This window comes from Salmo salar, chromosome ssa15 (genome assembly GCF_905237065.1).
Source record: "Salmo salar chromosome ssa15, Ssal_v3.1, whole genome shotgun sequence".
Lineage (NCBI taxonomy): Eukaryota > Metazoa > Chordata > Actinopteri > Salmoniformes > Salmonidae > Salmo > Salmo salar.
Window position 1 is genome coordinate 92311483 of NC_059456.1, and position 26938 is coordinate 92338420.

The 26938-nt window shown below is 41.6% G+C and overlaps 2 protein-coding genes across 3 annotated transcripts in view; both read right to left on the reverse strand.

Annotated features, from left to right (window-relative positions):
- Positions 1 to 15651, reverse strand: part of LOC106572615 (cAMP-dependent protein kinase inhibitor gamma) — a 42098-nt gene extending 26447 nt beyond the window's left edge. The window contains exon 1 of the mRNA XM_014146954.2: positions 15436 to 15651. The gene's annotated coding sequence lies outside the window, so the exon portion shown is untranslated. The remainder of the gene's footprint in view (positions 1 to 15435) is intronic.
- Positions 15652 to 17932: 2281 nt separating this feature from the next.
- LOC106572613 (alpha-tocopherol transfer protein-like) lies at positions 17933 to 22044 on the reverse strand. 2 transcript variants are annotated; one of them, XM_014146950.2, is made up of 7 exons: positions 21928 to 22032; positions 21560 to 21656; positions 21146 to 21431; positions 20686 to 20867; positions 20102 to 20295; positions 19810 to 19920; positions 17933 to 19538 (listed from the first exon to the last, which is right to left on the reverse strand). In XM_014146950.2, exons 2-7 carry the CDS (start codon positions 21579 to 21581, stop codon positions 19254 to 19256), a joined length of 1080 nt encoding a protein of 359 aa, XP_014002425.1. In that variant the 5' UTR covers positions 21582 to 21656; positions 21928 to 22032; the 3' UTR covers positions 17933 to 19253. The 2 variants fall into 2 exon arrangements, with proteins under 2 accessions (XP_014002425.1, XP_014002426.1); XM_014146951.2 differs by lacking the exon at positions 21560 to 21656 and having other exon boundaries at positions 21928 to 22044.
- Positions 22045 to 26938: the final 4894 nt, after the last annotated feature.

Consider the following 26938-nt stretch of genomic DNA (forward strand, 5'->3'; position numbering starts at 1 on the left):
TAAAATAAAGGAAACAAAGTCTCTTAATAGGGCGTTGGGTCACCACGAGCCAGAACAGCTTCAATGCGCCCTGGCATAGATTCTACAAGTATCTACAACTCTATTGGAGGGATACAACGCCATTCTTCCACAGTAAATTCCATAATTTGGTGTTTTGTCGCTGGTGGTGGAAAACGCCGTCTTTGGTGCCACTCCATAATCTCCCGTAAGTATTTAATTGGTTGAGATCTGGTGACTGAGACACACACGAACACTTTAAAACCCCCTATGCTCCTTTGAGACCCCTCTTTCAACGTCACTGAGATCTCTTGGGCAACTCGGTATTTTTATACATAACCCTATGGTAATTGCTTAATTCATGAGAAGGGAGTAGCTGCCACCCAATCTGGCGACTGGAGTATGGGCGAGTGGGTGTGTCGAAAGGAAAGTACTGGGCGTGTGGAAAGGAGTGGGTGTGTTGAAAGGAAAGTACTGGGCGGGTGGAAAGGAGTGGGTGTGTCGAAAGGAAAGTACTGGGCGGGTGGAAAGGAGTGGGTGTGTCGAAAGGAAAGTACTGGGCGGGTGGAAAGGAGTGGGTGTGTCGAAAGGAAAGTACTGGGCGTGTGGAAAGGAGTGGGTGTGTCGAAAGGAAAGTACTGGGCGTGTGGAAAGGAGTGGGTGTGTCGAAAGGAAAGTACTGGGCGTGTGGAAAGGAGTGGGTGTGTCGAAAGGAAAGTACTGGGCGGGTGGAAAGGAGTGGGTGTGTTTTTTTCCTCTCCATTTCTTACCACGTTACTATAGTACATTGAGCTACCGTACCGCGAGAGTTTGGACTTCTGTTTTAAAGCCAAAGGATGAGTCAGTTGTACTTCACTGTTAGTTTTACTTAAATAACTGAAAAGTGTACATGTTCAGGTATAAAACTGACAGTTAATTTTTTATTTGTATGCATGTGCTTACAGTGACTGTCAACCTGTTATTGGATACTAAGTAGCCTCACTCCGTTGCCGGACAGTAGTGCTAGTCAAGAAGGAGCAAAGTGAACAGTGTCCCGGTGTGGTTGCCGTTCATGTCCTCCACACTGAGTAGTAGACTATGTACAACACCTTCTGAAAGTATTCACACCCTTTTACTTCTTCCACATTGTTGTGTTAGTCTGAATTTAAAATGGATTCAATTTAAATTGTGTCACTAGCCTACAGACCATACCCAGTAATGTCAAAGTGGAATTGTTTTTAGAAATGTTTTAAATTAATAAAACAATTTAAATCTGAAATGTCTTGAGTGAATAAGTATTCAACCCTTTTGGCAAGCCTAAATAAGTTCAGGAGTCAACATGTTCTTAACAAATCACATAAGTTGTATGGACTAATAATAGTGTTTTACATTATTTGTGAATGACTACCTCATCTCTGTACCCCACATATACAGATAATTGTAAGGTCCCTCAGTCAAGCAGTGAATTTGAAAACACAGATTAAACCACAAAAGACCAGGAAGGTTTTCCAATGCCTCGCAAAGGGCATCTATTGGTAGAAAGGTAAAAAAAAAAAAAAAGCAGACATTGAATATCCCTTTGAGCATGGTGAAGTTATTAATTACACTTGGGATGGTGCATCAATATACCCAGTAACCACAAAGATACAGGTGTCCTTCCTAACGCAGTTGCCCGAAGAGGATGGAAACCGTTCAGGGATTTCACCAATGGTGACTTTAAAAAACAGTTAGAGTTAAATGGCTTTGATAGGAGAAAACAGAGGATGGATCAACAACATTGTAGTTACTCCACAATACTAACCTAAATGACAGAGTGAAAAGAAGAAAGCCTGTACAGAATACAAATATTCCAAAACATGCATCCTGTTTGCAATAAGGCACTAAAGTAAAACTGCAAAAAAAATGGGGCAAAGAAATGAACTTGCCCTGAATACGAAGCTTTACGTTTGGGCAAATTCAACACAACCCCTCACCGGGTATCACTCTTCATATTTTCAAGCATGGTGGTGGCTGCATCATCTTATGGGTATGCTAGTAATCGTTAACCTCTTATGGCTAGGGGGCAGTATTTTCACGGCTGGATAAAAAAACGTACCCGATTTAATCTGGTTACTAATCCTACCCAGTAACTAGAATATGCATATACTTATTATATATGGATAGAAAACACCCTAAAGTTTCTAAAACTGTTTGAATGGTGTCTGTGAGTATAACAGAACTCAAATGGCAGGTCAAAACCTGAGAGATTCCTTTACAGGAAGTGGCCTGTCTGACCATTTCTTGGCCGCCTTTATTCTCTTTATTGAAAACAGAGGATCTCTGCTGTAACGTGACACTTTCTAAGGCTCCCATAGGCTCTCAGAAGGCGCCAGAACGTGGAATGATGACTTTGCAGCCCCAGGCTGAAAAACAGTAGCGCATTTGGATAGTGGTCAATCTGAGAACAATGAGACGGGCGTGCGCATGCACGGGAAGAGGCCATTTTACATTTTCAGTCTTTGAACGAAAAAGACGTCTCCCGGTCGGAATATTATCGCTATTTTACGAGAAAAATCGCATAAAAATTGATTTTAAACAGTGTTTGACATGCTTCGAAGTACGGTAATGGAATATTTTGAATTTTTTTGTGACGATACGCATCCGCGCATCACCGTTCGGATAGTGTCTTGAACGCAAGAACAAAACAGAGGATATTTGAACATAACTATGGATCATTTTGAACCAAAACAACATTTGTGGATGAAGTAGAAGTCCTGGGAGTGCATTCTGACGAAGAACAGCAAAGGTAATCCAATTTTTCTTATAGTAAATCTGAGTTTGGTGAGTGCCAAACTTGGTGGGTGTCAAATTAGCTAGCCCGTGATGGCGAGCTATCTACTCAGAATATTGCAAAATGTGCTTTTGCCGAAAAGCTATTTTAAAATCTGACACCGCGATTGCATAAAGGAGTTCTGTATCTATAATTCTTAAAATAATTATGTTTTTTGTGAACGTTTATCGTGAGTAATTTAGTAAATTCACCGGAAGTTTTCAGTATGTTTGCTAGTTCTGAACGTCACATGCTAATGTAAAAAGCTGGTTTTTGATATAAATATGAACTTGATTGAACAAAACATGCATGTATTGTATAACATAATGTCCTAGGAGTGTCATCTGATGAAGATCATCAAAGGTTAGTGCTGCATTTAGCTGTGGTTTTGGTTTTTGTGACATTATATGCTAGCTTGAAAAATGGGTGTGTGATCATTTCTGGCTGGGTACCCTCTCCTCCTCTTTCGTTGTAAAGCCCTTTTGAAATCGGACAATGTGGTTAGATTAACGAGAGTCTTGTCTTTAAAATGGTGTAAAATAGTCATATGTTTGAGAAATTGAAGTAATAGGTATTTGAATATCGCGCCACTCGATTCCACTGGCTGTTGACTAGGTGGGACGATTTCGTCCCACATACCCTAGAGAGGTTAACTCAAATGCTTTATACCCTCGGGTAAAAAGGGGGCGTTTACGTCAGGCTGACACGCTCTCTGGGTTCCCTGGTGCGTGGTTAGTTACGAGGCAAGGTATCACAATTTACTATGATCTCATTAGTGAACTAAAATCACAATCTTATCATCACAAAAACATTCTCTTTATCCTGGATATTTTCCACACAACGTAAAGTATGTAAACATGATATACACCGTATGAAAACTCTTCAAGTTACATGTTTTTGTTATAACATCTTCATGCACCTTTTAATGACATCACAAAATAGACATATTTTCCATATGCCATCTGTTTTGTCACCAAAGCCCCATATACTACCCACCACTGCGACCTGTACGCTCTCCTTGGCTGGCCTTCGCTTCATAATTGTCGCCAAATACATTGGCTCCAGGTCATCTACAAGACCCTGCTAGGTAAAGTCCCCCCTTATCTCTGCTCACTGTCCACCATAGCAGCACCCACCTGTAGCACGCGCTCCAACAGGTATATCTCTCTGGTCACCCCTAAAGCCAACTCCTCCTTTGGTCGTCTCTCCTTCCAGTTCTCTGCTGCCAATGACTGGAACGAACTACAAAAATCTCTGAAACTGGAAACACTTTTCTCCCTCACTAGCTTTAAGCACCAGCTATCAGAACAGCTCCTAGATCACTGCACCTGTACATAGCCCATCTATAATTTAGCCCAAACTACTACCTCTTCCCCTACTTTATTTATTTATTTTATTTATTTTGCTCCTTTGCACCATATTATTTATATTTTAACTTTGAACTTTCTTCAAATAACAAATCTACCATTCCAGTGTTTTACTTGCTATACTTTATTTACTCTGCCACCATGGCCTTTTTTGCCTTCACCTCCCTTATCTCACATCATTTGCTCACATTGTATATAGTCTTATTTTTTTCTACTGTATCATTGATTGTATGTTGTTTTACTCCATGTGTAACTGTGTTTTTGTATGTTGTCGAACTGATTTGCTTTATCTTGGCCAGGTCGCAAATGTAAATGACAACTTGTTCTCAACTTGCCTACCTGGTTAAATAAAGGTGAAATAAATAAATAAATATTCCATCATTCCCAATATTCAAATCTTGAAATATATTGTCCCAGTGTCCATGGTTTGAGGTTGTAGTTTAGGGCGGAAAACTCTTCATAAGACACAAATTAAACTGCCTACTACTCAGGCTCATGTATTGTATAACATTGAGTCCTAGGAGTGTCATCTGATGAAGATCGTCAAAGGTTGGTGCTTAATTTTAGCTGTATTTCTGGTTTTAGTGACCTCTCTCCTGCTTGGAAAATGGCTGTGTGGTTTTTCTTGTGTCGGCACTGTCCTAACATAATCCAACTTTATGCTTTCGCCGTAAAGCCTTTTTGAAATCGGACAATGTGGTTGGATTAAGGAGAGGTGCATCTTTAAAATGGTGTAAAATAGTTGTGTTTGAGAAATTTGAATTATGACATTTTGAATTTGCCGCCCTGATATTTCACTGGCTGTGTCCCGCAGGTGGGACGCTAGCATCCCACGTAGCCCATAGAAGTTAAGAGGCATTAGAAGACAAAAAGGATCCATTAAACACTTTTGGTGTGTCATCAACGACTTGTAGTCAGACTCGCTCAGGTGGAACAAATTTAACTGCATCTTTTCTCACTGCTGAATTGAATGTCATTGAGAAAACAGAAAGGTGTCTGTATTTTTTCACAAATACCCTTTCTGAATTTAAAAGTAATCTAAGAAGTAATTTAGTTTTTTAAAAGCATCTGATGACAATATTTTTTCTGGTAACGTAACTAGGGTTGCACATTTTGGGGAATATTCAGAGGTGGAAACATTCCGTGGGAATTAACGGGAATATATGCAAATTAATACCATTTAAATGTAGATGTTTTTTGCATTGGATATATTTACCATATCAAATGGAAACAGAAACATAAACCTTTTAAGTAGACGATTAAATCCTTCCAATAGAAATAAAAACAATTTAGTTACAAATTGAACTTTAATTAAATGAGTTGACTCTTCACATGGAATGATTTCGCTGAACAACAAAAGGGAATATTGAATGATGCATTGCATCCCCTAAAAACGTTTTCAACATACATCTGTAAAATGATAGAAACTAAAGTCTAGGAACTAAAGCTTTGTTTGGCTCTCTCTCCGGCTTCCAAGTCCTCTCCCTGGACTTCTCAATGTCCACCTCTTGAACATCAGACTCCGAGGCCTCATCTTCACTGTCACTTTCCAACCTTGAGGATGGCTCGTTGTCAGGCTCAAAAAGCCTCAAATTTGCCCGGATGGCCACCAATTTTTCAACCCTTGTATTGGTCTGCCTGTTGCGTGCTTTGGTGTGTGTGTTCCCAAACAAGGACCAGTTGCGCTCTGAGGCGGCTGATGTTGGTGGGATTTGGAGAATGATGGAGGTAACAGGGGAAAGAGCCTCAGAGCCACAAAGTCCCATCCACCAGGTGGCTGATGAGATATGTTGGCATGACTGCCATATTTCATCTCCATCCCAAAGCCCTTACTTGGAAATGTACTTCACCAGACTGCCAAGAACCTTGCCCTCATCCAGGCCAAGGTGGCAAGACACAGTAGTGATGCCACCATAGGACTTGATCTCTGCACCAGACAGGATGCTCTTACCAGCATACTTGGGGTCCAACATGTACGCTGCGGCGTGGATGGGCTTCAGGCAGAAGTCTTCACGCTTTTTGATGCATTTCAGAACTGCAGTTTCCTCTGCTTGGAGCAACAGTGAAGTGGGCAGGGCAGTACAGATTTCTTCTCTTACATCTGCAAGCAGAGTCTAGACATCAGACAGGATGGCATTGTCTCCCTCAATCCGTGCAATGGCTAATGCTATAGCTTTCAGGAGTTTCAGGTTGCTTACCACTCTCTCCCAAAATACATCACTCGGGAGGATACTCTTGATGGGGCTGTCTATATAAGCAGACTGTGATATGGCCATTTCTTGGAGAGACTCCTTCCCCTCCAGGAGACTGTCAAACATGATGACAACACCACCCCAACAGGTGTTGCTGGGCAGCTTCAATGTGGTGATCTTATTCTTCTCACTTTGCTTGGTGAGGTAGATTGCTGCTATAACTTGATGACCCTTCACATACCTAACCATTTCCTTGGCTCTCTTGTAGAGTTTATCCATTGTTTTCAGTGCCATGATGTCCTTGAGGAGCAGATTCAATGCACGAGCAGCACAGCCAATGGGTGTGATGTGAGGGTAGGACTCCTCCATTTTAGACCAAGCAGCCTTCATGTTCACAGCATTGTCTGTCATCAGTGCAAATACCTTCTGTGGTCCAAGGTCATTGATGACCGCCTTCAGCTCATCTGCAATGTAGAGACCAGTGTGTCTGTTGTCCTTTGTGTCTCTGCTCTTGCAGAATACTGGTTGAGGGGTGGAGAGGTAGTTAATTATTCCTTTCCCACGAACATTCAACCACCCATCAGAGATGATTGCAATACAGTCTGCTTTCTCTGTGATTTGCTTGACCTTCACTTGAACTCTGTTGAACTCTGCATCCAGCAAATTAGTAGATAAAGCATGTCTGGTTGGAGGGGTGTATGCTGGGCGAAGAACATGTAGAAATCTCTTCCAATACACATTGCCTGTGAGCATCAGATGTGAACCAGTTGCAGACACAACTCGAGCAAGACATTCATCAGCATATCTCTGACTACGTTCCTCCGTTGAGTCAGAAATCTTCAGATTCCAGGAGGACCAGGAGCTGTTGCTATCGATAAGGTGTCTGATTCATCATTTTCACCTCGAATAGAAGTAGAGGAACTTTTGTCAGCGGTTGCTTGTTGTGAGCGCTGTGGGAACTTTATGCACTTGGCCAGATGATTCTGCATCCTATGTTGCATTCTTCACATATGATTTGACACAGTACTTGCAAATGTACACAGCTTTTCTTTCTACATTAGCTGCAATGAAATGTCTCCACACATCAGATAGTGCCCGTGGCATTTTCCTGTAAAGATAAGAACAAAAATGAGTAAAAAACTTAGATTAAACAACTCCTTTGTAAGATAAATGTTTAAAAATGAAACATGTTAGGAAACAGGTGAATTAACACTCCTCAGTTAGCAGGCTCAAGCAAACTCAAACCCACATGGTAGCAAAAACTAACTAGCAGAAATTGTTAACAAGTTAGAAATGATGTAAAACACACTTTTCTGTAGGCTACTATTTACTAGTTAAATAAAAATAAATTGCATGTATGCCATATAAAATGTATTCACACCACCCAGTATTGTAATCAAAACTTACCAGAAAGCATGTAGTCCTTGGCTCAGACAGTGTAGTAGTGTGGGCTAAATAGCATATCATTAGTGTGCAAGATCTTGAGAATCAGCTGTACATGTGATGGAAGAATGCACTGTGCATGCAGAGGGTTACAATTCCATTGAATTGGGGATAGTTTAACCAAAATATGCCACAAGACCTAGAATTGCCTTATGTGTATCCCACAACCAATTGCTTTACGCATTTTAGACTGAGGTCTGTTGGCACTCTGCTTATAGTTCTGGATCGCTTCTCTCTGTCCAGTAACATATTTTGTATTGTGTAAGAAAGATAGTCCTGAATACTAGGGATGCATTGACATGACATTTTTGGCCGATACCGATATCCAATATTTACAATTTTAGCGGCCTTTTAAGCATTCTAGTACAGTTAAATAGTTAACACACACACACACACACACACACACACGTCTAAGGCACTGAATCTCATTGCAAGAGGCGTGACTACAGTCCCTGGTTTGAATCCAGGCTGTCTCACATCTGGCCGTGATTGGGAGTCCCATAGGGCGGCGCACAATTGGTCCAGCGTCGTCCGGGTTTGGCAGTCATTGTAAATAAGAATTTGTTCTTAAATTACTTGCCTAGTTAAATAAAGGTCACACACACACACACAAAAAAAAGTTATTTTGATGGCATTTACATGTCCCCATTACCAGTAAAACATATTCAAAACCTATTTTTTCCCCCACCTAATTGCTGTGTTGTTACATTAATTTGTTCAGTCATTTCATTCTCAACCAGGATTTCCTCATACATGTCAAGCAGTGAAGTTTCAGCTGTCTGTCCATGGCCTCTCTTCCTCGGTGCGCACGGTCACTGTGTCCGTTTCCATCTTGTCCAGCTGTGTATGTAACATTTCACGTAAACACGTAAAACGTGTTTCTTGTCTGCGTCAAAGTAGCGGTCCTTGTACCTAGCATTGAGCATGGTGGCGACACTGTAAAGAGGCTCAGAGAGAATACAACGAATCGCTTGTTCACAGCCTCAAGTACTTTTGTAAATTTAACCCCACGGTCTGTATTGGCAGTTTTGTTGAGCAGCCGTTTCAATGCCATGACAGAGGGTATCACGTCTGCTGCAGACGCAGTTGATGAACTTATTTCTCAAGTCAGTTTTTTGAATGGCGCCAAGAGTGTGTTCATGTTGCCAAGTTTCAAACATGTTCTCAAATGCCATTGAAATGGCAGCAGCGATATGAGAACCAGCACATTCTTGAGCATGCAATACGGCTTTCCTCCGTATGAAATCCTCATCAACACACTGTGTGGTCAGACTCAGCATGCTCATGGGGCTGACATCGCTGGTCCAAATGTCAGTCGTGAAGCTAATAGCAGTGACGCCCATAACATGTAGCTCATAGATGTACGTTTAAACAATAGTGTAACTCCGGTAGGGAAACATCTGAAAAATAGTGTGTATGACCAGTCGGCGAAAGCCAATGTCATCCACCAGAGAGGACGGTTGATTGTCAAGGGCAATAAATTCCATTATCTTGGCATTAACGGGTTTTGCGTTGTCTCGCTGAAATGTTCTTCCTTTCAAATGACTGCTCAACTTTAACTAGTTGTTAGAAGTGTGCGCTTACTATTTTTCTGCTTTTGTTCTGTGTAGCGCTGTATTTTCATGGCGTCATTACGTCATCTACCTACGTTATATAGGTATGCACGTCAGCTTTGACATCAGTTTTGCATATCGGTGTTAAACTAGACATCGGGCCGATGTCGGCATTTTTAGCTAATATCGGCCAATTCTGATTATGCTCACCGATATATCGTGCATCCCTACTGAATACTCTAAATGGGCGGCAGGTAGCTGGCCAATGGTTTGAATCCCATTGCCGACTAGGTGAAAAATCTGTTGATGTGCCATTGAGCAAGGCACTTAACCCTAATTGCTCCTGTAAGTCGCTCTGGATAAGCGCATCTGCTAAATGACAAATGTAATAGTTTGACAACTGTAGTCAGTGGCACAACACATCAGTAGGAGTTGGTAAGATAGCCCAACCAGATCTGGGACCAGACACAAAAATAATGTATTTCCTGAGGGAACCAAGTGATAACCACAAGATGATAAAACAACCACACACAACTAACCCTTACAACCGACCCTTATCCCCAACCCAACAAAACATACACTCGTCCAGAGTACTGTACAGGGGATTCAATCTTCATTTTTCCATTGCTAATAATGTTATTGGCCACTATCAACACAACAGCAGACATCCATTAGCTAAAGGGAAAGTTGGAGGAAGAGGAGAGTGGTGCTGGTAGTGCCACTGCTGCACTGCAGATATACAGTACATGACCTCATTATTGTTGATCCATGAAGCCTTGAAGCTGCAATATGTCACTTTTTGGTCTTTTAGTTTCAGTGTTGTACACCAACTTCAAACAGCTGAAAATACAACATTTTTGGTTATTGAAAATACAATTCACAGCAGTTTAGATGGTACAATAATTCTCTACACTTTACTTGCTTGTTTTGTCACAAACTGAAATTAGGTGAACTATTAGAATTTTAGCAGCCAGGAAATGGCAGAGTGATTTCTGCATAGCGCACCTTTAAATAACTATCTGCATGATAAAATAAATGTTAAGTGTTTTTTGACACTAGTCCTACAGGTGTGTGCAGGCTTATGTGCAAGCTCATATCAACTGATTCTGCTAATGGTATTGTTTGTCAGGTGTTTGTGCTGCCGGGCTTGAACAAAACGATTTCGTCCCACCTACGTAACAGCCAGTGGAATCCCGTGGCGCGTTATTCAAATACCTTAGAAATGCTATTACTTCAATTTCTCAAACATATGACTATTTTACACCATTTTAAAGACAAGACTCTCGTTAATCTAACCACACTGTCCGATTTCAAAAAGGCTTTACAACGAAAGCAAAACATTAGATTATGTCAGCAGAGTACCCAGCCAGAAATAATCAGACACCCATTTTTCAAGCTAACATATGTCACAAAAACCCAGAAGACAGCTAAATGCAGCACTAACCTTTGATGATCTTCATCAGATGACACACCTAGGACATTATGTTATACAATACATGCATGTTTTGTTCAATCAAGTTCATATTTATATAAAAAAAACAGCTTTTTACATTAGCATGTGACGTTCAGAACTAGCAAACTTCCGGTGAATTTACAAAAATTTACTAAATTACTCACGATAAACGTTCACAAAAAGCATAACAATTATTTTAAGAATTATAGATACAGAACTCCTCTATGCACTCGATATGTCCGATTTTAAAATAGCTTTTCGGTGAAAGCACATTTTGCAATATTCTCAGTAGATAGCCCGGCATCACAGGGCTAGCTATTTAGACACCCAGCAAGTTTAGCACTCACCAAAGTCAGATTTACTATAAGAAAAATGTTATTACGTTTGCTGTATTCGTCAGAATGCACTCCCAGGACTTCTACTTCAATAACAAATGTTGGTTTGGTCCCAAATAATCCATAGTTATATCCAAACAGCGGCGTTTTGTTCGTGCGTTCAAGACACTATCCGAAAGGGTAAAGAAGGGTGACGAGCACGGCGCATTTCGTGACAAATATTTTCTAAATATTCCATTACCGTACTTCGAAGCATGTCAACCGCTGTTTAAAAATCAATTTTTATGCCATTTTTCTCGTAAAAAAGCGATAATATTCCGACCGGGAATCTGCGTTTAGGTAAAAAGAGGAAAGAAAATAAAGCACGGGGTCGACTCGTGCACGCGCCTAAGCCCATTGTCCTCTGATCGGCCACTTGCCAAACGCGCAAATGTGTTTCAGCCTGGGGCTGCCTCGATATCATTCAGCTTTTTCCCGGGCTCTGAGAGCCTATGGGAGCCGTAGGAAGTGTCACGTTACAGCAAAGATCCTCAGTCTTCAATAAACAGAGACAAGAAGAACAAGATCTTGTCAGAGAGGGCACTTCCTGTAAGGAATCTTCACAGGTTTTTGCCTGCCATATGAGTTCTGTTATACTCACAGACACCATTCAAACAGTTTTAGAAACTTTAGGGTGTTTTCTATCCAAAGCCAATATTTATATGCATATTCTAGTTACTGGGCAGGAGTAGTAACCAGATTAAATTGGGTACGTTTTTTATCCGGCCGTGTCAATACTGCCCCCTACCCCCATTTCCATCCTGTGCTACCACCAAAGCCCACTCATGGGCTACAATATCCAGACCCCTTCTACTGCCGGTACGGAGCACGGAACCCCGCCGATCCTCTACGACTGGAACACCGACATAATCTGCCCGAGGATTCCAACAGGCCCCTCAGGCACGACGTCCGCTGAAGGCCCATTCTGCTAACCGCGGCCTACTAGCTACCTAGAGCTACTTGGAACCCTTCTAATTGCACGGCTGGTCTATCGACGTCACCGCACGAAGAGGCAAAAACAGACTTACCCCCATCGCGACGTCCCCCAAAGGCTAACTTGCTAGCCCCGGTCTGCTAACTGCCAGCTTGCCTGCCCTGGTCTGCTAACTGCTAGCCCCGGTCTGCCAACTGCTTGCTTGCTAACCCGTGTTTAATTGCTATATTGTAATTACTTCGCCACCATGGCCTATTTATTGCCTTAACTTACCTCATTTGCACTCACTGTATATAGACTTTTTGTTTTACTGTATGTTTTGTTTGTTCCATGGGTAACTCTGTTGTTGTATGTGTCGAATTGCTACGCTTTATCTTGACCAGGTCGCAGTTGCAAATGAGAACTTGTTCTCAACTAGCCTACCTGGTTAAATAAAGGTGAAATAAATAACATTTTTAAAAAACGGTTACTCTCTCACGGGAAACCTTCACTCTTGCGCAGAAATTTAGAAACTAAACATGACAATTTGAAAAATAAGCCACGGGAGTTTTTTGAGCGAGAATAAAGATGACTTTCGAGTAGTAAGACAAAAGCAACAAATACCATTAATAAGAAGGGGCTACAAGTGTCTTATATGGTGAGCTACCTAGTGGCTAGGACAGGCAAGCCCCATACTATTGTGGAGGACTTAATTCTTCCTGCTGCCGCAGATATAGCTGGGACAATGCTGGGGGAAAAGGCCAAACAACTATACAGACAATTCCTTCCTCAAACAACACTGTCCCACGACGCATCAGTGACATGGCAGGAGATGTTTTGAAACAATTACTGCTTCGCATACAAGCCAGTGAATTATATGCATTACAGCTGGATGAGTCAACAGACGTGGCGGACCTGGCACATGTCTGTTACGTTTATGGGGGGTCAATTAAGGAAGACATCCTCTTCTGCAAACCGCTGGAAACCAGGACAACAGGAGAGGATATTTTTAGAGTACTGGACGGACAGCTTTGTGACATCAAAAGGACTTTGATGGTCAAGATGTGTTGGTCTCTGTACTGATGGCGCAAAAGCCATGACAGGGAGACATAGTGGAGTGGTAATGCGCCTGCAAGCAGTTGCTCCCGACGCCACTTGGGTACACTGCAGCATCATCTGAGAGGCTCTTGCTGCCAAGTGAATGCCTGACAGCTTGAAAGATGTCTTAGATACTACAGTGAAAATGGTTAACTTTGTTAAAGCAAGGCCTCTGAACTCTCGTGTAACTTCTGCATTATGCAATGACATGGGCAGCGACCATGTAATGCTTTGACGCTGGTTATCAAGGGGCAAAGTACTGACACGTTTTTTTTTTCAATGGAGAGACGAGCCTAAAGTTCTTTACTGACCATAATTTTGACTTGTCTGGCCGCTTGCATGATGACGAGTTTCTCACACGACTGGCCTATCTGGATGATGTTTTTTAATCACCTGAAAGATCTGAATCTAGGATTACATGGACTCTCCACAACTATATTCAATGTGCGGGACAAACTTGAGGCTATGATTAAGAAGTTGGAGCTCTTTTCTGCCTGCATTAACAAGGACAAGACACAGGTCTTTCCATCATTGTATGATTTTGTGTGAAAATGAACTCGAGCTCACGGACAATGTCAAATGTGATATAGCGAAGCACCTGAGTGAGCTGGGTGCACAATTACGCAGGTACTTTCCCGAAACGGACGGAACAAACAACTGGATTCGTTATCCCTTTCATGCCCTGCCTCCAGTCCACTTACCGATATCTGAACAAGAGAGCCTCATCTAAATTGCAACAAGCGGTTCTGTGAAAATTTAATTTAATCAGAAGCCACTGCCAGATTTCTGGATTGGCCTGCGCTCAGAGTATCCTGCCTTGGCAAATTGCACTGTTAAGACACTGATGCCCTTTGTAACCATGTACCTATATGAGAGTGGATTCTCGGCCCTCACTAGCATGAAAACTAAATACAGGCACAGACTGTGTCGAAATGATTTAAAGCTCTCTCCAATACAACCCAACATTGCCGAGTTATGTGCATCCTTTCAAGCACACCATTCTCATTAACCTCTGGTGAGTTATTCACAATTTTCAATGAACAAATAAGGTTTTACATGTAAGATGGTAAAATAAAGAGCAACATTTATTATTATTTGTGCCCTGGTCATCTAAGATCTGTCACTTCCCACGAGCCGGGTTGTGACACAAACTCACACTCATTCTTATGTTTAATAAATGTATCGTATAGTGTGCGTGTGTGTGGCAGGCTTACAATGATGGCAATAAACAACATTTGAGAGTGTGCTGACCCTGGTGAGTGGGTACGCAGCAGCTGAAGGTTGAATGTTTGAAGGGGGTACAGGACTATAAAAAGTTGGGGAACAACTGCTATAGCCTACACCCCTAGCCTACACCTATGCTGAATACACCCCAGGTCCACTGCCCCTCCCTCCCTCCCTCCACTGTAGGGGTAGTACTGCAGCCACTTCATGTTTTTGATTTAACCAAACTGGAAGACCAGGTGTGATAAATTGAGTCAATCACTGAACTGATAAATTAGCTCAGTAGGTCTGGCGCCTAACTGGGAAAAAATCCATCCAGTAGTCTGGGAATATATACCCCTGTGCTACAGGATCAATAGGCACCATCTTCATCATTTATCCCCAGGGGTGCCAAACTCATTCCCTACTGGGCCTACTGTCTGAAGGTTTTTGGTTTTCCCTTTCAATTAAGACCTAGACAACCAGGTGAGGGGGGGGGGTTCTTTAATTACTGACCTTCATTAATTACGTTAGAGGGTATTTGTTTAAATCGCTCTGTCAAGACCATTGTAAAAGGCATAAGAATGTGATAAAAAAAAACATTTAAGTTAGACTATTTGGTTATTTCACAAGATCAGCTTATTTGTTCTGATAAGTGAGATAATTAGCAGTAAACTGTTGAACTTGTCTAGGGCAGTCTGTTGATACGCAAAACTGAAAAGGTTGAATAAAACGTGGAAGATGTTAATATTGGAGTAGCCCAATTTGTCCCAATTTCACATTCAAATCGCCTAGAATAGAGAATAGGCAGTAGCCTATATTCCACCAGTAGAGACCACCTACATTGTTCAAGTATAGATAGGCATTCCACTGAGCAAAGAACAAAATAAAACGTCCCTCAAGTGCCTAATGTTGGCAAGTTTGACGAACACACGACCTGCATCAAAATCAGAACAAATTCCTCATAACCAAATGTGCATCCGCCGAGGTTGCGCGGCAACAGTAATTTTCACATAAACATTGTTATAGTGTAACAAAAAGACAAATGACTAACCTTGATTCGATAGCCTTAATTATCCACTTGATACAATCGGATCAAACGCCAATTCAGTTTCCGGGCCCTTCTGCAACACGTAATGTAAATCTTAAAGCGATGAAGTCTCATAAAGCGGGAATGTTTCTCTGGCAACCTCCCGAAACAATGAGGGAAGGTTAGGTCTTCAAACAGCTGTTTCCAAAATGGAGTTAGCCATCCCACAGCCAATCAGACATCGTCTTGTGATCCAGGCTCACATTTCACTCACGCTGAAACGTGGAACTCTTCATAACTTCAAATATGAAAACGAATAGAATGTGACAAAATTAAGCTTTAGCCTAGGCCTAATTCTCATATCGCATATAGCCTAAACGGCAGCCTACTGGGCAATCTGGGAATTGACTAAAATAGATAGTGTTCTGTTCTATAATTCTTTTCTATTCTACCCAATGAAACCATCCTCCCTCTGTACTGGACATGTAGGCCTAGGGTTTTGCAAAACACACATCTGAATTTCAAATGTGTTTATTCATCTATTGATCAATGCAGGCCTACTCTGAAATATGAAGACACTGCAGACATGCTTAGACATCTTAGAAAAAGAAATTGATTAGCTAATTACAATATAACACTGTGGAATGTAACTTAATGACAAAATCTATTAAAAAAAACAACTTGGCGTTTCATAAAATAATGAATAAAATATGAACTCATGAGTATACAACACATTATGAACACCTGTTTCCATGACATTGAATGACCAGGTGAAAGCTATGATCCCTTATTGATGTCACTTGTTAAATCCACTTCAATCAGTGTAGATGAAGGGAAGGAGACAGGTTCAAGGATTTGCGCAACTCAATATTAGGAAGGTGTTCCTAATGTTTGGTATACTCAGTGTATATTGAGTGAGGTCATCTGCACAATATAACCTAACCTCTAAATGGCCCATGGTAATAATAAAATATTTGGCACAATGACATAGCTCCAGTGTTGCTGGGTAGGTATCCCCATAGCTGGCTTGTGTACCCTGGGTTGAGATTGTAACTGGTAAAACAGAACATTATGGACCAGTTTCCAGATCACAGCATAGGCAATTTCAATGGCGAATTTCCATTGAACATACTTTTCAGTCTAGGACTAGGGTTAATATGTGTCCTTGAAACCTGCCCTAAGTGTTGTTAATGCAAAGAAAACACAAAGCAGCTATATCCATCTGCAACGTTACATATCAAAATAATTGTCTGTGGATTCAAACTTGTCTAGAACAATGCATAAACAAGGCCATTTCATCTACATACTAGCTATTCGATGTCAAATGTTCATGTTAATTTGAGCTATGTTAACGTTAATATGTAATACTGTAGTTAGTACTATTTCTTTTAAATTTATATCATACAACTATCCACGATTTACAATGCTAGTGGGGGAAATCAAATCAGGATGAGTGACAACTGATCAGGACTAGTTAAACTAGTATTAATATGAACAAATGTGCATCAATATTGCTTTGGTGTCACTGTCATGTAGGTATACTGTCATGTAGGTACACTACCGTTCAGAAGTTTGGGGTCATTTAGAAATGTCCTTGTTTTTGAAAGAAAAGCAAAAAAATGTGTCAATTAAAATAACATCAAATTGATCAGAAATACGTTGTGTTCGCTAATCCAAGTTTATCATTTTAAAAAGCTAATTGATCATTAGCAAACCATTTTGCAATTATGTTAGCACAGCTGAAAACTGTTGTTCTGATCAATGACATGCTCAAAATGGCCAGTAACAAAGAACTTTCTTCTGAAACTCGTCAGTCTATTCTTGTTCTGAGAAAGGAAGGCTATTCCATGCGAGAAATTGCCCAGAAACTGAAGATCTCGTACAACGCTGTGTACTACTCCATTCACAGAACAGCGCAAACTGGCTCTAACCAGAATAGAAAGAGTGGGAGGCCTCGGTGCACAACTGAGCAAGAGGACAAGTACATTAGAGTGTCTAGTTTTAGAAAATTCATTAAATAGTTCCACAAAACACCAGTCTCAACATCAACAGTGAAGAGGTGACTCCAGGATGCTCGCCTTCTAGGCAGAGTTCCTCTGTCCAGTGTGTGTGTTCTTTTTCCCATCTTTTCTTTTTATTTGCCAGTCTGAGATGTGGCTTTTTCTTTGCAACTCTGTCTAGAAGGCCAGCATCCTTTACTGTTGACGTTGAGATTGGTGTTTTGCGGGTACTATTTAATAAAGCTGCCAGTTGAGGACTTGTGAGGTGTCGGTTTCTCAAACTAGACACTATTGTACTTGTCCTCTTGCTCAGTTGTGCACCGGGGCCTCCCACTCTTTCTATTCTGGTTAGAGCCAGTTTGCGCTGTTCTGTGACTAGTACACCGCGTTGTTGATCTTCAGTTTCTTGACAATTTCTCACATGGGATTGCCTTCATTTCTCAGAACAAGAATAGACTGATGAGTTTCAGAATAAAGTCTTTGTTATTGGCCATTTTGAGCCTGTAATTGAACCACAAATGTTGATGCTCCAGCTACTCAACCAGTCTAAAGGCCAGCTTTATTGCTTCTTCAATCAGAACAGTTTTCAGCTGTGCTAACATAATTGCAAAATGATTTTCTAAAGATCAATTAGCCTTTTAAAATTATAAACTTGGATTAGCTAACACACCGTGCCATCGTAACACAGGAGTGATGGTTGCTGATAATGGGCCTCTGTATGCCTATGTAGATATTCCATTAAAAAAAACAGCTGTTTCCAGCTACAATAGTCATTTACAACACTGTCTACACTGTAGTTCTGATCAATTTGATATTATTTTAATGGACAAAAAGTGTTTTTCTTTCAAAAACAAGGACATTTCTAAGTGACCTCAAACTTTTGAACGGTAGTGTAGGTACACTGTAGGCTTCGGCGCTCAGTAACGCAGACATTACAGGTCTTGAGTGGTTCAGGAAGAGCGTGGCGCCAGCAACAGCAAGTTCATGGGTTTCAATTCCTGCAGGAATTACATACACACACGCTACAATGGTACGCTATCCACTCACTGCACTGTACGCTGCTTTGGATAAAAGTGACATACTTGTATGATTACATACAAATTAAACCCCATTCATAACCCCTTGCATATCTATCATTATCAAAAATAGATTAAGGCAAAGTATGTCCTGTAACTACATGGTGTTTGAATATCACCATGCAGATGAAGAGTCTCAGTACATGTATTCTGAGAAATTAAGGAGAAAGTGAGTGGCATTTCAAATGGGCACAGTTGAACATCTTCCTCTATGGGAAATAAATCTTACAATGGAAATCAGAGCCGTTTTAAAACCGAGAGGCAGAAACGACTAAATAAGTAAACATGCATTAGCAGCTCCTGTAAAGCTTCCTCACCAGAACTTAAAGCTGCCTTATGCTTGGCCATGTGGAGTGTAGTAGGCCCCATATTAATTTTTATCTCAAAGGTAAAAACTGATCCTATATCAGCACTCCTACTCTGAGACGCTTTTTGAATATGGGCCCAGACATCTCTTTAGCTCTTCCTGTAGTGATTTCTACAAAATTACTTTTGCTGCATTTATACAGGCAGCCTTATTCTGATTGATTAAAAGACCAATTAGTGAAAAACAATCAGATCTAAAAAAAGATCTGTGATTGGTCAAAAGAACAATTAGTGGAAATAATAAACAGTGGTGTCCTCAGTCTGGTCCCAGATCTAGTCTTCTGTTTTACCAACTATGGTCAATGTCACATCAATGACCATAGGCGTTGGCAAGACAGCACAAACACATCTGGGACCAGGCTCGTGTCCTCATAGTAGCGAGAGGTGGTGGTGGTCATTATCAGTAACAGTAGTAGAGCTGAGAGCGTAGCCCCCTGAAGGTGTCTTCATCCCTGGCACCACCACCAGGCTGCTCCCCTTCAAACAGCATGGAGTCTGGGAGGACTACGCCCTCTAGAGGATCTGGCTGGCAGAACTCCACTATAAACTCCTCCTCAGAGTCCAGTAATGTCTTTGACCAGGCTGACATGTCAAGGTGTCTGGCCACACCACCATACTCCTCTGGCAGGACGGATCGAGGAATGTTGCGGTGCAGAGAGCGCAGGTCTGACCCGTGGAGAACGTACTGTATGAAAAATAAGGGAATTATGTTAGGCTGATGTCTCACAAAGGAGCCTACAGTACTTCAAGAGGGCTTCTACCCCATGTTCATTTGATTAGGTTTATTCATAATGGTTTTAAAACACTTTGGAAATCACTGAAATCATATCACGACTGTTATACGAGATAATTTGATCACTGCATTCAGATTACATTTACCAGGTTACCATGTACAGAAAAAGGAGGATATGAAGAAAGACTCCATATTATGTAAAAGACAAAGAAATGAAACTCACCCTCTCTGCCATCTTCTCCTTCAGAAAAGGCTTAATTATTGCAAAAATCCCTTTGAAAATCCGGGGCTCATTTATGATGTTAACAGCCTTGATTCTTATTGGGAAGCTATCCTGAAATCCAACATTAAAATGTCTGTTATTGACAGAAGACAAGCCATATCTCAAGGGTGTTGTGTTTTCAACAAAACATATTTGATAAGATACATATTCTAGATAGATCTCAGTGTATTTTGATCATGCTGTCATGGGTGACAATATCAAAACTTAAATAACAAAGTCATTGATGGCTTACCTGAAGGATGCTGACAACCTTCTTGGCCAGGAACGGGCCCGGATTGGATGCCTGGGACAAGCCCACCCCAGTGTAGTCTGCTAAGATGACGATCCCATTCACCTGAGTCTCCTCTGGCTGAATCAGCTTCTCCAGAGTCAGGTAAATGGCCCGGATGTTGTCCTCAAATGGATAGTCATTTGCTTTCCATTTTCCTGTTGTAAAATAACGTATATTTAGTAACTCTGTCCTATGCTTGGCCTTTTTCATTCTGAATACGTTTTATCAAGGCTATTATCGGACATGTTTTCAAGATTAAAAAAAAATATTATAGATGTTTATGGGCAGCTATTAGCACCTATGTTATGCATTATACATAGGTCATAAGAGATAGTAAGTAAATGCACTTATAATGCAGGTTTGGGTAAAGCAGACAACCAATTTCCGTCTTGTATGAATTAAAGTATTCTATTCTTCTATGAAAAACAGTGTTCATATAAAGTATTTCCAAATAAAGATTAAAAAAATGAGTTAGAGCGCTTCTAGGACATAAAACCCTTCTAGGACATAAAACAACAGTAGATAGTGTGAGCTAACACACTGACCAGGTCTGAGACAGAGGATGTAGCGTCCATTAAGGTCTGGGTGGGGCAGAACAGTCAGGAAGCCCAGGTCTAACACATGTTTGACCGTGGAGGGCTTCAGGTCCTGGAAGACCTCGGGCCAGGCCCGCCGGCTGCTGTGGTAGTTGAGGAGCAGCTGCATGGCACGGTCATAGTCAAACTTTCTGGTGGATGGACAAGGAGACAGGACAGGTCATCATTATGTAAGCTTCAAGATAGAACATCTTCAATAAGATGACACCAGGGCCCTTATTCATAAAGTGTCTTAGAGTATAAGTGCTGATATAGGATCAGCTTTGCCATTCAAATCATAATATGATTATATGGACAGGGGGGACCTGATCCTAGATCAGACCTCCTACTGTGAGACGCTTAAGGCCAGTTTCCTGGATCATTGTACAGAGAGCATTATGGGTAGTTACTGAAGTGCATTATGCTTTACCTGGCCCGTAGGAAGCGCAGGAGAAAGGCATCGTCCAGCCTGGTCCGGAGCTTAGGCTGCTCCTTCAGCACCATGTCCCTCAGGGCCTGCACGTCTCTCAGCCTCCACTCTGGCTTCTCCTGTAGCTCCTCCCGGGCCTTGGCCACCAGCTCAGAAGTCAGAGTGCAGGAATAGACGGGCGGGGGAGGGCCAGGGAACCAGTGACCAGCTGCTGGTTGTTCCAGAGGAGGAGACCCAAGATCAATGTGCCTCATGGGCTCACTTTCTTCAGACATCATTTTGGCCACTAAAATTTGTATGAATACCACATAAATGTCGGGATTAAACAACACAGCAGAAATATTTGTGGTACAAAAAAAATGGACTGGAGAGCATCACAAGACCGTAGAAGGACGTGCGAAATACCACAATTACCACTAGACATCTCTGAGGTCATCAGCAATTGGTCATACACTGTAGCCACAAAATTGTGAGTGTATTCTCTAGTCTAGCAGACAGCAACAGCAGTGACCTAAACAAAATACATATCTTGAAAACATTGCCTTGTAAACATTTATGTATTTCTCATCATTTCTGATTTTGACAGCGCTGCACTAGTGAAGCTGAGGCTAGCTGCACGCGACTGCGGCTTCAGAATACCAACCGGAATGCCAATGGAATTAGTATTTCCAGGGTCGATTTTTGTTGTTGTAATATATCATAATTCCATGTCGATTTTCTGAACGTTTTATCAAGACAAATGCTTGCTAAATCATAATAGAAGCTGTTAACAACAAACCAACCTGCCTGGAGCAATCCGCGGACAGTTCCGGGTGCTGCGACATTTCTTCTCTCGTTGGAGAGTCTGTAGAGTGTGATGAGCTGCGTCACTCTTCTTCTTCTTCTTCTTCTTCTTCTTCTTCTTCTTCTATGGTACATTGGCGATTGCAGAATTGAATGTGCGTCCCGCCTTCTACTGTTCAGGATGGAAACAGGACTACCCCAAAAACGGACTCCCCCAAATATTTTTTAATAACGACCAAACTACCACATTTTTTTTAACCAAATCAAACAACCTTTAATGTTAAAGTAAATAAACACATCTGATCCTTACACAGGCTAAAGGAGAGACTAGGCTGCAGGACTTGCTACATTGTAACAACAAATCACCATCAAAACTCACTTCATTGTATTTAGATGGTGATTTTGGTAGCCTACTACTGTAATGAATCTCTTGGTTTGTCTTTTTATGATATATCCACAGCTAAATATGCTATTAGGAATTGTGTTGGCTTTAGTTGTATTTATTTTCAGTTAGCATTCGTGCATTTATGCGTATTAAATAAAAATCTAATTTATGATACACTTGATATTTCATCCTCGTCAGCCTAAAACTGTTAACCTAGGCCTACTATAATGTAAAGTTAAATCCAGGTTTTATACGCACATTGTATCCAGTAGATGGTGCAATTGCACCACAGACTTCAAATGATAGGTTTACAACCTACACCAGGTATAGGCAACTTGGCCTACACCCCTGGTGTAGGGTTTAGGCCTATCATTCACTTTTTATCAGAGTGGATTGGTCCCTGTTGCTGACAGGTGTATAAAATTGAGCACACAGCCATGCAATCTCCATAGACAAACATTGGCAGTAGAATGGCCCATACTGAAGAGCTTAGTGACTTTCAACGTGGCACCATCATAGGATACAACCTTTCTAACAAGTCAGTTTGTCAAATTTCTGCCCTGCTAGATCTGCCATGGTCAACTGTAAGTGCTGTTATTGTGAAGTGGAAATGGCTAGGAGCAACAACGGCTCAGCCGCGAAGTGGTAGGCCACATAAGCTAACAGAACAGGACCACCGAGTGCTGAAGCGTGTAGTGTGTAAAAATCGTCTGTCCTCGGTTGCAACACTTACTACCGAGTTCCCAACTGCCTGTGGAAGCAATGTCAGCACAAGAACTGTTCGTCGGGAGCTTCATGAAATAGGTTTCCATTACAGAGCAGCCGCACACAAGCCTAAGATCACCATGCGCAATGCCTTACGTCGGCTGGAGTGGTGTAAAGCTCACTGCCATTGGACTCTGGAGCAGCGGAAACCCGTTCTCAAGAGTGATGAAACATGCTTCTCCATCTGGCAATCCAACTGACAAATCTGAGTTTGGCGGATGCCAGGAGAACGCTACCTGCCCTGATGCATAGTGCCAACTGTAAAGTTTGGTGGAGGAGAAATAATGGTCTGGGGCTGTTGTTCATGGTTCGGGCAGGGCCTTTAGGTCCGGTAAAGGGAAATCTTAACACTACAGTGTACAATGACATTGTAGACAATTCTGTACTTCCAACTTTGTGGCAACAGTTTGGGGAAGCTCTGAACTGTTTCAGCATGACAATACCCCCGTGCACAAAGCGAGGTCCATACAGAAGTAGTTGTCAAGATCGGTGTGGAAGAACTTGACTGGCTTGCACAGAGCCCTGACCTCAACCCCATCAAACACTTTTGGGATGAATTGGAACGACGACTGCAAGCCAGGCCTAATCACCCAACATCAGTGTCTGACCTCACTAAAGCTCTTGTGGATGAATGGAAGCCAGTCAACACAGAAATGTTCCAACATCTAGTGGAAAGTTCCATGTTTCATGAGCTGAAATAAAAGATCCTAGACATTTTCCATACGCACAAAATGCTTATTTCTCTTCAATTTTCTGGACAAATTTGTTTACATCCCTATTAGTGAGCATTTCTCTTTTGCCAAGATAATACATCCACCTGACAGGTGTGGCATATCAAGAAGCTAATTAAACAGTATGATCATTACACAGGTGCACCTTGTTCTGTGACAATAAAAGGCCACTCTAAAATGTGGAGTTTTGTCACAAAACACAATGCCACAGATGTCTCAAGTTTTGAGGGAGCGTACAATTGGCATGCTAACTGCAGGAATGTTGAACAGAGCTGTTGCCAGAGAATTGAATGTTAATTTCTCTAGCATAAGCCGCCTCCAATGTCGTTTTAGAGAATTTGTCAGTACGCCAACCGGCCTCACAACCGCAGACCACGTGTAACCACACCAACCCAGGACCTCCACATCCAGCTTCTTCACCTGCGCCACCCGAACAGATGATGAATCTGAGGAGTATTTCTGTCTGTAATAAAGCCCTTTTGTGGGGAAAAACTAATTCTGATTGGCTGGTCCTGGCTCCCCAGTGGGTTGGCCTAACTCCCAAGTGGGTGAGCCTAAAGCCTCTCAGGCCCACCCATGGCTGCACCCCTGCACAGGCATGTGAAATGTATGCATTGGGGCCTAATGAATTTATTTCAATTGACTGATTTCAATTGAACGCTTGCTTTACAACTGATCTTCTTGAGGCTTCAATGGACTTGTCAGATAAATGATAAATAGATACAGTTGAAGTCAGAAGTTTACATACAACTTAGCCAAATACATTCAAACTCAGTTTTTCACAATTCCTGACATTTAATCCTAGTAAGAATTCCCTGTCTAAGGTCAGTTAGGATCACCACTTTATTTTAAGACTGTGAAATGTCAGAATAATAGTAGAGAGAATGATTTATTTCAGCTTTTATTTCTTTCATCCCATTACCAGTCGGAGAGAAGTTTACATACACTCAATTAGTATTTGGTAGCATTGCCTTTAAATTGTTTAACTTGGGTCAAACAATTCGGGTAGCCTTCTACAAGCTTCCCACAATAAGTTGGGTGAATTCTGACCCATTCCTCCTGACAGAGCTGGTGTAACTGAGTCAGGATGTAGGCCTCCTTGCTCGCACACACTTTTTGAGTTCTGACGGCAAATTTTCTATAGTATTGAGGTCAGGACTTTGTGATGGCCACTCCAATACCTTGACTTTGTTGTCCTTAAGCCATTTTGCCACAACTTAGGAAGAACCATTTGCGACCAAGCTTTAACTTCCTGACTGATGTCTTGAGATGTTGCTTCAATATATCCACATAATTTTCCTACCTCATGATGCCATCTATTTTGTGAAGTGCACCAGTCCCTCCTGCAGCAAAGCACCCCACAACATGATGCTGCCACCCCCATGCTTCACGGTTGGGATGGTGTTCTTCGGCTTGCAGGCCTCCCCCTTTTTCCTCCAAACATAACAATGGTCATTATGACCAAACAGTTCTATTTTTGTTTCATCAGACCAGAGGACATTTCTCCAAAAAGTACGATCTTTGTCCCCATGTGCAATTGCAAACCGTACTCTGGCTTTTTTTATGCCGGTTTTGGAGCAGTGGCTTCTTCCTTGCTGAGTGGCCTTTCAGGTTATGTCGATATAGTACTCATTTTACTGTGGATATAGATACTTTTGTACCTGTTTCCTCCAGCATCTTCACAAGGTCCTTTGCTGTTGTTCTGGGATTGATTTGCACTTTTCGCACCAAAGTACGTTCATCTCTAGGAGACAGAACATGTCTCCTTCCTGAGCGGTATGACAGCTGCGTGGTCTCATGGTGTTTATACTTGCGTACTATTGTTTGTACAGATGAACGTGGTACCTTCAAGCGTTTGGAAATTACTCGTAAGGATGAACCAGACTTGTGGAAGTCTACAAAAAAAATTCAGAGGTCTTGGCTGATTTCTTTTGATTTTCCCATGATGCCAAGCAAAGAGGCACTGAGTTTGAAGGTAGGCCTTGAAATACATCCACAGGTACACCTCCAATTGACTCAAAGGATGTCAATTAGCCTATCAGAAGCTTCTAAAGCCATGGGATAATTTTCTGGAATTTTCCAAGCTGTTTAAAGGTACAGTCAACTTAGTGTATGTAAACTTCTGACCCACTGGAATTGTGATACAGTGAATGATAAGTGGAATAATCTGTCTGTAAACAATTGTTGGAAAAATGACTTGTGTCATGCACAAAGTAGATGTCCCAACCGACTTGCCAAAACTATAGTTTGTTAACAAAAAATTAGTGGAGTGGTTGAAAAACGAGATTTAATGATTCCAGCCTAACTGTATGTAAACTTCTGACTTCAACTGTAGACCATAGCCTATATTGAATTGTCGCTGTTCCATGCTCCTGAACATGCCTGTAAGATAACACTACTCCAAAAATTTGACCACAATAACTGTAACGATCATCTTAGAGAGGGGACCAAGATGCAGCGTGGTACATGTTCTTGATTATTTGGTAAATCAAACAAACACTCGAACAAAAATAACAAAGGGAAACAAAAGTGCACAGTTGTGTCAGGTACAGAAACACAAAACAGAAAACAACTACCCACAAACACAGGTGGGAAAAGGCTGCCTAAGTATGATTCCTAATCAGAGACAACGATAGACAGCTGCCTCTGATTAGGAACCACACTCGGCCCAAAACAAAGAAATACAAAACATAGAATGCCCACCCCACACGCTGACCTAACAAAATAGAGAAATAAACCGTCTCTCTCAGGTCAGGGCGTGACAATAACAAACTCATAGTAGGCCTATTGTGAGAAATGGAGGCGAAGGGGGAAGCGGCAGCGATAGGCTACATACAACATGCTGGAAAAAAATTGTTGGTTGAGTGCACCTATGATGAAATGCCTAGTCCGTAACCCATCATAAAAGGCATTAATAGTGAGGAAGATATCACTGACTTTTTTTCTTTACTCAAGAGGAAATATTTGAGAAGCTTTGAAGTGAGGCGCCTGCTTTCTTTCACCTCTATCTGCAATTACTTTATGACATTTTATCAGCCTGAAGAAACACACCTCTTGTACTAATTATCCTGACCATGCACTGCCACGTAGGCCACAGCTTGTATTATTCGTCACCCACTTGCCACACAC

Bases quoted from the DNA above. Each gene is read 5' to 3' on its own strand.
- LOC106572613 (XM_014146950.2), bottom strand. From the start codon at position 21,581: ATGACCTCAGAGATGTCTAGTG. The intron at 20,868-21,145 runs GTAAAGCATAAT...TCCATCCACCAG, and splicing joins CTGCGCTTCCTACGGGCCAG to AAAGTTTGACTATGACCGTG. The intron at 19,921-20,101 runs GTAAGCCATCAA...GTTGGATTTCAG, and splicing joins AGGTTGTCAGCATCCTTCAG to GATAGCTTCCCAATAAGAAT.